The 14,650-nt window shown below is 41.6% G+C and overlaps 1 protein-coding gene across 4 annotated transcripts in view; it reads right to left on the bottom strand.

The window, feature by feature from the left end:
- The window catches only part of PDE4DIP (phosphodiesterase 4D interacting protein), a 238,489-nt gene that overhangs the window by 148,098 nt on the left and 75,741 nt on the right, over positions 1-14,650 (bottom strand). For 2 of the 4 annotated variants that reach the window (XM_055584577.1, XM_055584581.1), the window contains exon 4: positions 2-112. In XM_055584577.1, coding sequence (XP_055440552.1) covers positions 2-112 — 111 coding nt within the window. Of the gene's footprint in view, position 1; positions 343-1,020; positions 1,174-14,650 lie in introns of those variants that run through there. The other 2 variants (XM_055584583.1, XM_055584582.1) reach the window with 2 other exon arrangements.

Genomic DNA, 14,650 nt, shown 5'->3' on the forward strand with positions numbered 1-14,650 from the left:
CCCGCTTGTAGATGTCCTCCCGGCTGGCCTCATACTTCTGCTGCATGCGCTCCTCCAGGAAGTAGATGCGCAGCTTGAGGCTGAAGTTCTCCTTCTTCAGGTCATTGAGGTGCTGGGACAGAGTGCGATATCCATTAGACATGGTGGGCAACCCATGGGGAGGAGCACGTGCCCGGTTGCCCCCCTCAGCCCAGGAACGTGGTGCAGCTGCACCGCGGCATGAAGCGAGCCGGCGGCCACACTGCGGGGCTACGGCGACATGGCCCTGGTGGCTGGCTGCCTCCCGCACTTGGGCCTGGGCTCGCTGCTCTGGGCCTGGGCTCGCTGCTCTGGGTGCTGGAGCGCGCCCGCTTTCCTTTTTTACCTCGGGAGATATTTGCGGAATCCCTGACAGAGGAACATGCTGCGTGAACTCAAACACAAGTGGTGTAACCTGACTCCTAGCTAGGACTCGGCTCTCACTCTTGCAGAGTCTCCCAGGCCCAACTGTAAGCAGTTAACAGTTTCTCCTAAAAGAGAGGGGGGCTGACCCCCCAGAAGCTCCCAGGAAATGGGGAAGGGGAGTAATTCAAGGTGATGGTGGGATTGCAAGTTTACAAAATGGCCCACAGAATGGTGACCATGTATGGAATAACCCCCGCTTCCTATCAGGTGCAAATCTTCAAGAAGGACTCATCAGAGGGGTTTCTAATTTCCTTTGATATCCAGAGGCTCACTTCTAATCAGATCCTTCCCAGGTTTTCTCCCTGGACCTTTCAAGCCTTGAGGCAGTTAGAGAAATGACCTTTCTTATCCTGCTCACCTCCCCCTACACCTTCGTGTGTGCATGTGTGTGTATGTGCCTATGCGTGCTCAGTCATGTCTGACTGTCTGCGACCCCATGGCTCCTCTGTCCATGGGATTTCCTAGGCAAGGATACTGGAATAGGTTGCTATTTCCTTCTCCAGGGATCAAACCTGTGTTTCCTGCACTGGCAGGCAGATTCTTTACCACTGAACTACCACTGGGAGGTCCACACACCTGAGCTACCTCCAAAGAAAGAGGCAATCTTCCAGTTCAGTGAAATCTTTGCACTCTCTACCAGCTACACCAGCTCAAAGAGGCAGGGTCAAAGGCTACTCCCTCTAAGGGATGAGGGAGAAAAAGAGGGTGGGAGGTGATAAAGGGAGGCGTCAGACTGGAGCCCAGAGATTTCACCCAGTCACTAGTTCTTAACTCCAGCACCTGCCAAGTGGAGCCAGGCACTCATCACCAGATCCTGCTCCTAAAGCAATTTAAGATCCTTGAATGACAGCTGCAACATTAGCAGGAAGTATTATTTATCCCACACCACACAGCACATTGCAGGTGACTGGGAGACAACTCCACAGCACAGATACCAAACGCAGGTTCTCGGTTGCAATAATACTAGCGTGAAAACAAAAAACAACTTAATATTAACATTCAAAGTAAAGAAAACAAAAAGTTTATACTTAATTCAAGTAGTCATTTCCTCTCCACGCTACCTGCTCTTCATTCATCTAATTCTTTATACATGATAATTCCAATCAACATCCCCTTTGTACACAGCAGGTGATACGTTGAGCAAGAGGGATACAAAGATGAAGACAGTCCCAACCTTCCAAGAGATAGGTGGCCATATAGATATAGATGCATATGTTTTGAGCTTCCCAGGTGGCATGAGTGATAAAGAATCCAACTGCCAATGCAGCAGATGTAAAAGACGTGGGTTAATCCCCTGGAAGATGGCATGGCAACCTACTCCCATATTCTTGCCTGGAGAATCCCATGGACAGAGGAGCCTGGGGTGCTACAGTTCATAGAGTTACAAAGAGTCTAACATGACTTAAGTGGCTTAGCATGCACATATGCATGTGTTTTACACTATGGCCTGTGTTATTTAAACTTTTTACACTTTATACTGAAATCCAGTACATGCACACACACACACACAACTGAAGTACAAATTCCCCAAAGTAATGTTAACCAGCACTTTGTGGGATGGATGCACTTTGATATTTTCTATTCCATTTCTCTTTTTGGGAGTGACCCACTGAATTGATTTCAGTTCAGTTCAGTTCAGTTGCTCAGTCATGTCCGACTCTGCGACCCCATGAATCACAGCACGCCAGGCCTCCCTGTCCATCACTAACTCCCAGAGTTCACTCAGACTCACGTCCATTGAGTCAGTGATGCCATCCAGCCATCTCATCCTCTGTCGTCCCCTTCTTCTCCTGCCCCCAATCCCTCCCAGCATCAGAGTCTTTTCCAATGAGTCAACTTTTTGCATGAGGTGGCCAAAGTACTGGAGTTTCAGCTTCAGCATCATTCCCTCCAAAGAAATCCCAGGGCTGATCTCCTTCACAATGGACTGGTTGGATCTCCTTGCAGTCCAAGGGACTCTCAAGAGTCTTCTCCAACACCACAGTTCAAAAGCATCAATTCTTCAGTGCTCAGCCTTCTTCACAGTCCAACTCTCACATCCATACATCACCACAGGAAAAACCATAGCTTTGACTAGACGGACCTTTGTTGGCAAAGTAATGTCTCTGCTTTTGAATATGCTATCTAGGTTGGTCATAACTTTCCTTCCAAGGAGTAAGCGTCTTTTAATTTCATGGCTGCAGTCACCATCTGCAGTGATTTTGGAGCCCAAAAAAAGAAAGTCTGACACTGTTTCCACTGTTTCCCCATCTATTTCCCATGAAGTGATGGGACCAGATGGCATGATCTTTTTTTCTGAATGTTGAGCTATAAGCCAACTTTTTCATTCTCCTCTTTCACTTTCATCAAGAGGCTTTTAAGTTTCTCTTCATTTTCTGCCGTAAGGGTGGTGTCATCTGCATATCTGAGGTTATTGATATTTCTCCTGGCAATCTTGATTCCAGCTTGTGTTTCTTCCAGTCCAGCATTTCTCATGATGTACTCTGCATGTAAGTTAAATAAGCAGGGTGACAATATACAGCCTTGACATACTCCTTTTCCTATTTGGAACCAGTCTGTTGTTCCATGTCCAGTTCTAACTGTTGCTTCCTGACCTGCATACAGATTTCTCAAGAGGCAGGTCAGGTGGAATTGATTTCAATATCTACTAATAAATTTTGTCCTGAAGCTTTGAAAAATACTGAATCTATGGGAACCCAGAAGAAAGAGTGATTCATTTTAATTGGGATGGTGAAAGAAAGCTTCCACTAGAAGTTGCATTTGCAATTTTCTTTGAAAGATAAAAAAAAGTTTGAGAAAATAAAGTGGACTCAGGAGGCACAATTAAAACTGAGCATTCTCTCAAATCCTGGAGGAGGAAATGGCAACCCACTCCAGTAATTCTTGCCTGGGAAATCCCATGGACAGAGGTGGCTGGCAGGCTGCAGTCCATGGGGCCACAGAGAGATAGACATGACTGAGCATTTTCTCTTGAACAGATTTGAATGATAAGCAGCAACACATTTCTTACCTAGAACACTGGTAACTTAAGACAATATAGTCTTTATTTTTTTTAAATGCACATTTAAAATGCATTTAGCTATTTCCATTAAATCGGTGCTTTTAGAATAAATGAATGTCATCTAGGCTTAGGTAGAGACAGTGAGGAAGAGGAAAGTCTAAAATTCAAAAAGATCCTTTTTCTGGTTCCAGCTCTGTTACTAAATAACTATATGACCTTGGGAGTACACTTCTCCAGAGGCCTAACTGATCTCCTTTATAAAATGAAGTAGTTGAAACCAGGTGATTTTTAAGGCCTTTTCCTGGTCTAAGCTTCTAGAGGAATAACCTAGTTATTATTACCTCCATTTTGAATGTGCATGCATGCTTAGTCGCTCAGTCATGTCTGACTCTTTGCGACCCCATGGACTGTAACTTGCCAGGCTCCTCTGTCCATGGGATTCTCCAGGCAAGAATACTGGAGTGGGTTGCCATTCCCTTCTTCAGAGGATCTCCCTGATCCAGGAATCGAACCCACATCTCCTGCATTGCAGGAGGATACTTTACTGCCTGAGCCATGAGGGAAGACCCCATTTTGCACAGGGGAACCAGATACCAGCTTCTAGATTAGTGTTTAATCATGCTTTTGATGTCTACTTGGATTCTTTCATCATGTAAGATAATTAAATAGAACCTTTATGGAAAGTAAAATTGAATATGAATACAGGTGTTCTTATCCAACCTAGGTATTTCTTTCTTCACATTAACCCTATTTCCTCTTGAACTCTGTGATCCCTTGTTCTTTTCCTATCCCTCTAGCCTCTTCTGTGTTGTTATTGTTTTTTAATTTCCTGGCTCTTTAATGCTACTGCTTAAATGACAAGTAGTCCTTAGCCTTCTGATTTTTTTCTTTCCATATTTTCTCCCTTAGAGATTTTGTCCACTTTTAGGGCTATCATTTTTGCCTCCCAAACAGTCCCCAAATCCCAAACCAAGCTGTCTCACCCAAGATCTAGCCCTATATAGGCAACCAACTCTTTGCTAGCTAGTTCAACTTGAATGTGCCATTCCTACAACATTTCCACAATAATCCACAAAAGCAAAAACTTTTGCAACAGTGATCTATCCTCTCTGACAGAATTCATCCAGCCATCTCTTCTTATCACAGCTAGAAAAACTCCATTATTTTGAAAACATTATTGTCAAAACTTAAGTCTTACTTAAAACCCCTTCCCAGGCATCTCGTCACTACTAGCATAAAAGAAAAACCATCACAGCCTCTCAAGACAGCTTGCCTCTCACTTAAGTCCTTTTTTCAAGTTCATATTTCACTCAAAGCCTTCCCTGCTAGCCAGACTGGAAAAATTTTCCTCTTGAGCACTTAAGGCAAATATTAACATTTGGCAATACCTCATGGTATTGCTTTTCTACTGTCCTGCAGGTTTATTTACACATTTTAGAGCTTTTAACTGTTCATGTGTCTAACTATTGAGTTAGCCAAAAAATTCATTCAGGATTTTTCATAACATCTTATAGAAAAACCCCAATGAACTTTTGACCAACCCAATAGTCTGTAAGCTGCCCAAGGGTCAATGACTGAAATATCTTTCTACGTTCTTTCAGCTCCCACAATTGCCAAGAAGACCTCTCCAGTTCATTCATCCCACTGTACAGAATACAATCGGCTCAATCAGACTAGAGTGTCTTGAGGGCTGGCAAGGCATACTTTGTGTCTTCATATTCTCATTGCAGAATATTTAGGAAGTACTCCCTAAATATTCGTTAAGTAGGGCTTCCCTGGTAGCTCAGTTGGTAAAGAATCCACCTGCAATGCAGGAGACCCTGGTTCAATTCCTGGGTCAGGAAGATCCACTGGAGAAGAGATAGGCTGCCCACTCCAGTATTCTTGGGCTTTCCTTGTGGCTCAGCTGGTAAAGAATCCGCCTGCAATGCTGGAGACCTAGGTTGAGAAGATCCCCTGGAGAAGGGAAGGCTACCCACTCCAGGATTCTGGCCTAGAGAATTCCATGGACTGTATAGTCCATGGGGTCACAGTGAATTGGACATGACTGAGCGAATTTCAATTCACTTCAATGAACAGATAAGTATTGTATATATATTTCTTTTTTGCTGATTTGATCTGTTTAATATGGGCTAGCTTGCTTATATTATTTTCATAGTTTTCCAATAATATAAAAAAGTTGGTTTTAATGGTTCCAAAGAAACTACATCTTCTAGAGTGATGACTAGAAAAGTGATGTTTTATTTACTTAAATTTCTAAGTTTATATGCCCATCTTGATCTTTCTCCTGAATTCCAATCTATATCTAACTTCCTAGTAGAAATCTCCAGTTGAATACAGATATCTCACACTCATGATATATAAAGCTGAATTCCTGATTTTTCCCAGCACATGTTTCTTCATCTTTGGATTGCATTTCAGTTTGTAATCACCAATATTTGGAGTTGTTTGGGCCCCAAACTTTGAATTATTCTTGACCCTTCTTTTTCACACACATCATCTCATCTGTCTATGCTGCTGCTGCTGCTAAGTCACTTCAGCCGTGTCCGACTCTGTGCGACCCCATAGATGGCAGCCCACCAGGCTCCCCCGTCCCTGGGATTCTCCAGGCAAGAACACTGGAGTGGGTTGCCATTTCCTTCTCCAATGTGTGAAAAGTGAAAAGTGAAAGTGAAGTCACTCCGTCGTGTCCGACTCTTAGCGACCCCATGGACTGCAGCCTACTAGGCTCCTCCATCCATGGGATTTTCCAGGCAAGAGTACTGGAGTGGGATGCCATTGCCTTCTCCATCATCTGTCTATAAATCTGCCTAATTCTACTTTCAATAGATACAGAGAATCTATCTACCACCACTGCAGCTGGTACCTTTGCCACTCTGGCCCAAGATACTGTGATCTTTCCCTTAAGCTAATTTTTTTAAAGTGCTTCTATTTATTTAATATTTATTTGGCTGCCTGGGTCTTAGTTGTGGCATGCAGAATCATTAATTGTGGCATGTGGTATCTAGTTTCCTGAACAGGGATTGAATGCAGGTCCCCTGCACTGGGAGCCCAGAGTCTTAGCCACTGGACACCAGGGAAGTCCCTCCCCTAAACTATTTGAATAGTCCTTTAACTGGTCTCCCTGTTCCCACCCTTGCTCCCCTAATAGCAGTGATACTTAGCAGAGCAGCCACAGTGAGCCTTTTAAGATATCAGATTACTCCTCTGCTGGAAACCACCAGTGGCTTCCTATCTAACTAAGGCTGAAAGGCTAAGTCTGTTCATTAGCCCATAAGGCTCAAGGCCCTAAGTAATATGGAGCCCCTCTCCTGCCCTCTCTTTTACTTTTTTTCCCTGCTACTCTCCCCCTGCATACCCTCCTCCAGCCACATGGTTTATCTGCTGTTTCTCAAAAATACCAAAATACCCCCTCCCTCTCAGGGCCTTTCAGCTAATTGATCCTTCTGAATGGCATGGTTTCTTTAGTTATCTGCATGATTCTCTTCCTCACTCTCTTCAAGTCTTGGATCAAATGTCACTTCCTCAATGAGGTGACCACCCTATTTAAAATTGTAGCTCACCCTATGCCTCACCCCAGCCCTCCATTATTTCCTTCACTGTTTCTTTAATCTCATAGCATTATCATCTTCTAACATATTCTATTTACTTATTTTCTTTCTTGTCTGTCTCTCCCACTAGCATGCAAACTCCATGAGAAAGCCAGGATTTGGGCCTGTTTTGTTCACTTCTATGTTGTCTGTATCCAGAATAGTGCCTGGCACATAGTAGGTGCTCAAAAATACTTGTTGAAAGAAGAATGGATGAATAACTAATGCTGACTTTGACCTCACTGGATTTAATCCTAATAGAATGTAACGTGTATACAAGATTCCACAGTTCTTGTAGGATGAAGAACATAGCTAAAGGTAATTTTATAAGTAAAATAAATTATTCTAACAGGCTAATTTTAATACATAAGACAGAATCTGAAGTGTGAACAAGTGTTCTGAAGAAATGGGGAATAATATTACATATGACAAATAACAATCAAAGGAGAGTACTGGAGTGGGGTGCCATTGCCTTCTCCGCAAAGGATAGTATAAACTATACAAATAGCAAAAACTACAGAAATTAGGAAAAAGAGGCTACCGGAGAAGGTTCCAGAGAGGAATGACATTTTAGCTCACCTTAAAGGATGAATCAAGTTTGTATAGACTAGAGGGAGAATACAAGGCAAGCTAGGTGGGTAGAACATAAGCAGTGGTGCAGATGACCAACTGGACTGAAACAAAGGGCACAGACCATCCTGTGTGGGGGACAGAGAAGATGGGAAGTAAAGAACCATTTCAGAAAGATATAGAAAGTCAGGATGAGGAGTCCAACTTTGTTCCTTTAGGCAGATCCTGGCTCTCAGTTCAGAGTAGGCAATGGCACCCCACTCCAGTACTCTTGCCTGGAAAATCCCATGGACGGAGGAGCATGGTAGGCTACAGTCCGTGGGGTTGCTAAGAGTCAGACACGACTGAGTGACTTCACTTTCACTTTTCACTTTCATGCACTGGAGAAGGAAATGGCAACCCACTCCAGTGTTCTTGCCTGGAGAATCCCAGGGACGGGGGAGCCTGGCGGGCTGCCGTCTATGGGGTCGCACAGAGTTGGGCACAACTGAAGCGACTTAGCAGCAGCAGTTTGAACAAAGGGTGAGGAGGGAGGCAGTTGCCAGAGGGCCGGGAACCTCTTACTAGGAAGATTGTTTATTTGCTTATTGTTTATGTTTTATTTTACTTGTTTGTGTTTTGTGGCTTTAACAAACAAAAAACACACCTGGGCTGCACACTAGACTTTCTCAATCAGGTCTCTCAGACCTTTGGATAAGCTTTGCACTGCTAAGGAAACAAGCACATGCAGGTTCTTGAACACGGGGCAGTGCCTCTGTCTTTGTTCTTCCTTTTGTACATAGTACATCAAAAATTTTTACTCTTATCTCAAAATATGTTTTCCAAACATTAATGGCTCTCCCCTGCTCTTTTCTTAATTTCTCCTTCCCACTGCTTCTTAATGTATTACACCAGACTGGAAATAAGACTTTACTAAGAACTCCGTCAATGCCAACAATAGTAGGAGATTACAACCCAGCTGTTGTATGTCATGCCCCATTAACATAACCAACTGTCAAGTCAGCCTTTAAAAAAAAAAACTCAGCCTCACATTTGCTTAATCATATTCAGACCCCCCAGACAGTTCTTATAATGGAAATGCTTGAAGACATATTAATGTCTTAGTAATCCTTCTAAAAAATATAGTTCCACTTCACTAAAAATGATTAATCATCTTAATTGGCAAATTCTTTTCAAATATAATAAAACTTCTGCAACTTAAACTCCACTAATTTGATACCTGTGATAATTCATATCTTTACATTTCATGAAAACAAAAAAATTCTTAAATAAGTTAATATGGTAAGCAGAGGAACAGGAGAATCATTTTTAAGTAACCCTTGATATTTTATCAATGCTGTCCACTTACAAACTGGTGATAAATGTTATCACTATTATATATATTTATCTAGGTGGGGTAACACAGAATTGTGGAAAAAGCAATGGCTTTAGAACCAAGGACATCTGGGTTCACATCTCAGTTCTGCAATTTTCTAATTGTGTGACTTCAAGAAAAATACTTAACAGTAATTAACTGTAGGAAAAAATTCAGGAGATGGGATCCACATAGGTTATTAAGAGCGTTGCAATTATATCTGTACCATATTAGCAAAAATAATATATGTTAAAATTTAGATATTGGATACATGGGCAAATGTTTTCTTGTTTTTTGCATGTTATATTGTTTTATTGTTCTATTGTATGTTCAAATGTTTTATTGTTCTTTATGAAAATTCATTATTTTAAAAAAAAAACTATTTTAGATGGAAAGAAACTAGGAATTGAAGGCAGCTTTCAATTAGATATAAGAATAAATTCTCTAGTGGAGTTGGATGTAATGAACTTATTGCCACCCTCCATCCATACATTCATACATCAAATATTTACTTAGCATAACATTATGAGAGATAGTAAATTTCCTGCCACAAAAAGGAATCAACTGAAACTTAAGAACCACTTGTTGGGGATATTGTTAAAATCTTCACACATTTAGTTCAATTCAATTCAGTCACTCAGTTGTGTCCGACTCTTTGCAACCCCATGGACTGCAGCACTCCAGGCCTCCCTGTCTATCATCTTCACACATTAGCTAGGAGTTAGTTCTGGAGAGCTTTTAAGGTCCTTAGCTATCCTGAGGGTCTAGTCTGAAACCTATTTTCTCATAGAAACAATATTATCAAAGGCAGCACCAATGAGAGAGCTGTCACTTTTTGAAGAATCTCAGAGCATCCTACCAGCTCTCTCATGGCAGAGCCCTAAAAGGCAGCAGGAGTCTAACTGTTCAGATTAAATGCTCTGGTTGCCTTGTGTGCAGGAAGAGAAAGAGGAGATTAGTGAGCCTAAAAGACATATTTCCAAGACAAAATCAGCAACAACGACTAGGACCTAAGGATGACCCTCAGTAGACTTTGCTAACTATCATATTTTCAAAACAGCCCTATGGGAAAGGCACACCAATGGCTGGAGAGTAATAGAACCCTACTTGTTTTGAACTGGAGGGTAGGGATAGCAGGGATGTGGCAGGGAGAAGGAGGATGGTTTGTATCACATATAAATATTTTATTTATAATACATCTGTGTGTCTGGGAGTCCCTATGCTTTTTGGATAAAATCTAAGTTGAAGAAATACAAAAGTTTAATTTTGGGCTGTTCTGAATGACTTTGACTTGTATTACAAAATTAAGTAGATATAATTATACTATCTTCACAACAATCACTTGTATGGGATTTGACAATATACAAAACACTTCCATTACATGTATTATTTCATTTACCTTCACCACAACACTGTGAAGTAAGTGGGTTATCTATTATATCCATTTTGCACTCTAGGAAAGTAAGCTTATCTAGAAAGTGGAAGAGCACAGACTGCAACTTCCAATAGGCTGATCCATATTTCATACTCAGGGTCTTCATCATGACACTAGAGACCCCTGTGACTCTAGGACTCCCCATGTGACTAATAAGGTCTGTCTACTTCTACACCAGGTCTTTTCATCTTTTCAAAATGTATCCTTCATTATAAAGAATATTCCTGTGACCCCAGAGGATCTGACTACCTGACCCTCTATGAAACATAGTTTTCTCCATTTTCAAGATGAATAAACCAAAGCTAGTCCTCAAAGGATTAAATATGGGGTAACTACATGACCCGGAGAAGGCAATGGCACCCCACTCCAGTACTCTTGCCTGGAAAATCCCATGGACGGAGGAGCCTGGTAGGCTGCGGTCCATGGGGTCGCTAAGAGTCAGACACAACTAAGCGACTTCACTTTCTCTTTTCACTTTCATGCATTGGAGAAGGAAATGGCAACCCGCTCCAGTGTTCTTGCCTGGAGAATCCCAGGGACGGGGGAGCCTGGTGGGCTGCTGTCTATGGGGTCGCACAGAGTCAGACACAACTGAAGCGACTTAGCAGCAGCAGCAGCAACTACATGACCGAGCAATTCCGCTTCTAGGTATACACCCAAGAGAAGTGACACATATGTCCATGTAAAATCTTGTATATGAATGTTCATAGAAGCATCATTCACAATAGTGAAAAAAAGCAGAAACATCCCAAATATACAAAAAGAGAAGACTCACTATACACAGTTTAGTATAGTCATATAATAGAACACTACTGACATGAGACTACAACATGAATGAACCTTGAAAACATTATTCTAATGTGAAATGAGCCAGGCACAGAGTCATATATTGTATGATTCTATTTATACAAAATTTTCAGACTAGACAAATACATAGAGAAATTAGATAAGTGGTTTCCAGGGCCTGGGGAAATAGAGAATAGGGCGTGACTAGTAATGGGTATGATGGTTTAGGGGGAGTGATGAAAACATCCTGGAACTAGATAGAGGGAACTGTTGCACAGCTCATTGAATACACAAAAGACATGGAACTGTACACTTTAAAAGGGTGAATCCTATGGTATGTAAATTATATTTCAATAAAGCTGTTATTTTAAAAAAGAAGAAGAAAAAACCCAAAGCTGGGAGAAATAACATGTACAGCCCTTTACCTTTACAAAGTATTCTTTTACAATAAAGATCCAATTCAAGTTCAATTCAAAGCAAATGATTTAGAACTGACCATTTCTAAATGTATATCAATCCTACTTAGATTATGGGGTCCTAACATAAAGACTAAATAAAGTATACTCTAAGTGGCCCTCACTATTAAATATTCATGGATTACTATGTTCTATCAAAAGTTAGAATTGCACTCATTTCACACACTAGCAAGGTTATGCTCAAATTCTCCAAGCAAGGCTTCAACAGAATGTGAACTGGGAACTTCCAGATGTTCAAGCTGGATTTAGAAAAGCCAGAGGAACCAGAGATTAAATTGTCAACATTCATTGGATCATAGAAAAGGCAAGAGAATTCCAGAAAAACATCTACTTCTGCTTCATTGACTATGCATGCCAAAGCCTTTGTGTGGATCACAATAAACTGTGGAAAATTCTGAAAGAGATGGGAATATCAGACCACCTTACCTGCCTCCTGAGAAATCTGTATGCAGGTCAAGAAGCAACAGTTAGAACTGGACATGGACCAACAGACTGGTTCCATATCAGGAAAGAAGTACGTCAAGGCTGTATATTGTCACTCTGCTTATTTAACTTATATGCAGAATACATTATGTGAAATGATGGGCTGGATGAAGCACAAACAGGAATCAAGACTTCCAGGAGAAATACCAGTAACCTCAGATATGCAGATGACACCACCCTTATGGCAGAAGACTAGGAGGAACTAAAGAGCCTCTTGATGAAAGTGAAAGAGGAGAGTGAAAAAGCTGCCTTAAAACTCAGCATTCAAAAAACTAAGATCATGGCATCCGGTCTCATCACTTCATGGCAAATAGATGAGGAAACAATGGAAACAGTGACAGACTTGGCCTCCAAAAGTCACTGTGGACAGTGACTGCAGCCATGAAATTAAAAGACACTTGCTCCTTGGAAGAAAAGCTACGATACACCTAGACAGGGTATTCAAAAGCAGTGTATTTTCTTGGGCTCCAAAATCACTGCCGATGGTGACTGCAGCCATGAAATTAAAAGATACCTGCTCCTTGGAAGAAAAGCTAGACAGCATATTAAAAAGCAGAGACATTACCTTGCCAACAAAGGTCTGTATAGTCAAGGCTATGTTTTTCCAGTGATCATGTATAGATGTGAGAGTGGGACCAAAAGAAGGCTGAGCACCAAAAAATTGATGTTTTTTGAACTGTGGTGTTAGAGAAGACTCTTGAGAGTCCCTTGGACTGCAAGGAGATCCAACCAGTCCATCCTAAAGGAAATCAGTCCTGAATATTCATTGGAAGGACTGATGCTGAAGTTGAAGCTCCAATACTTTGGCCATCTGATGCGAAGAGCTGACTCATTAGTAAAAACCCTGAGGCCTGGAAATATTGAAGGCAAGAGGAGAAGGGGACAACAGAGGATGGGATGGTTGGCTGCATCACCAACTCAACGGACTTGAGTTTGAGCAAGCTTCGGGAGATGGTAAAGGACAGGGAAGACTGGTGTGCTGCAGTCCATGGGGTCGCAAAGACTTGGACATGACTCAGTGACTGAACAACATCAACAATCAAAAATTAAAGTTTTGTTATATCCTTACATTAAAACAGAAAGAACACACAGTCCACTTTATATTTTGACACAGGAGAAACATACTCATTAGGCTGCTCTGAAGAATATGCATAACTTCTGCAGAACATTCTAATAAGGAAAATGTCAATCAAAGTTGATTAACTTGGTCTTTCACCTCCACACAAGGTTTCTGTCCAGTGTTCCATAAGTCAGCTGTTGATGCCTACCTCAGAAAGCAGACTGAGAACTCTACAAACATCTGGCTTTTTTTATTTTGGGTTGCAAAATAAATCGTTCTTTTGAAACTCTGTTTCTGATATTTCAACATAATCCCTGAAGTTCAGAGTTTTTTAAATGCCAAAATATTAACAATATCATTGTATTTTTTTTCCCCCTAAACCCAGAAGCATACAAATACCCATCCTCTACACAACCTTTTCTTGAAATAACTGGCCTGATGGCAGGACAGCTAACAACAGAGCTGTTACATCAGGTCGATAAATAAACCCTGTCTTAGGCAATGTCATTGTGTAGTTAGGACAGGGGTTCCAGTGAGGTCTCTGCTGTCTTCCCCCACCATGGATACACACCCATATCACCTCCAATCCTGGAATAACACAGTGTCGTCATCATCACATTACAGCACTATGAACTATATAAAAACAAAACAAAACAAATAACAACTTCCCTGGTCACCAGAAATAAACGGCCCAGCCAGAAATAGTGCTGTCAGAGACAGTTAAATGAGCTCCATGCCAAAACAACAGTTGTGCTGCTCTGATGCTGGGAGCTCCAAGAACTAGACTCCAAACTAGATCCTCCTGCAGTTTGGCCTGACCAACACCAGCGGGAATTACTTTTGCTTGTTTACAACTGGTTGGACCCAGAAAGATTATTTGCTGAGCTTTTCATATTCAGGTCAGGGGGAATGTGTAAATTTATAGCCCCATTTACTTTTCTAAATTTTCATTAATTCTTTCTCCATTCTTCCCTAGCAAAGAAGGTGATTTTAAACGCACAGTTAAGACTTTCTCTAGGCATAAGAATTGAGTTCAAAGTGATACCATGAACAACCACGGCTGTAACAATAAGGCTTTGACCGTGAGTTCAGAGTAAAGAGGGGGAGATAAAACCAACTTGAACCCCAGTCAACACTCTAGTGCTTCCGCTACGACAAAAAGCCTTCTGTTTCTGAACTTGCTCTCTGCTGCCTCCAGAACTTTTCATGGGTAGCAATGTAAGTCTGCAAAGTCATTCCTCTTCAATTTCCACTCAGCTTTGACTTCACTATCTCCAACTAGCCCCTAAGGACTTGATTTAGATATTACCTACTAAAGGAAGCCTGCGTGATGCTAAGTTGATTCAGTCATGTCCGACTCTGTGCGACCCCATGGACTATGGCCCGCCAGGTCCCTGTCCATGGAATTGTCCAGGCAAGGATACTGGAGTGGGTTGCCATGCTCTCCTCCA

Source organism: Bubalus kerabau, chromosome 6 (assembly GCF_029407905.1).
Source record: "Bubalus kerabau isolate K-KA32 ecotype Philippines breed swamp buffalo chromosome 6, PCC_UOA_SB_1v2, whole genome shotgun sequence".
NCBI classification, from domain to species: domain Eukaryota; kingdom Metazoa; phylum Chordata; class Mammalia; order Artiodactyla; family Bovidae; genus Bubalus; species Bubalus kerabau.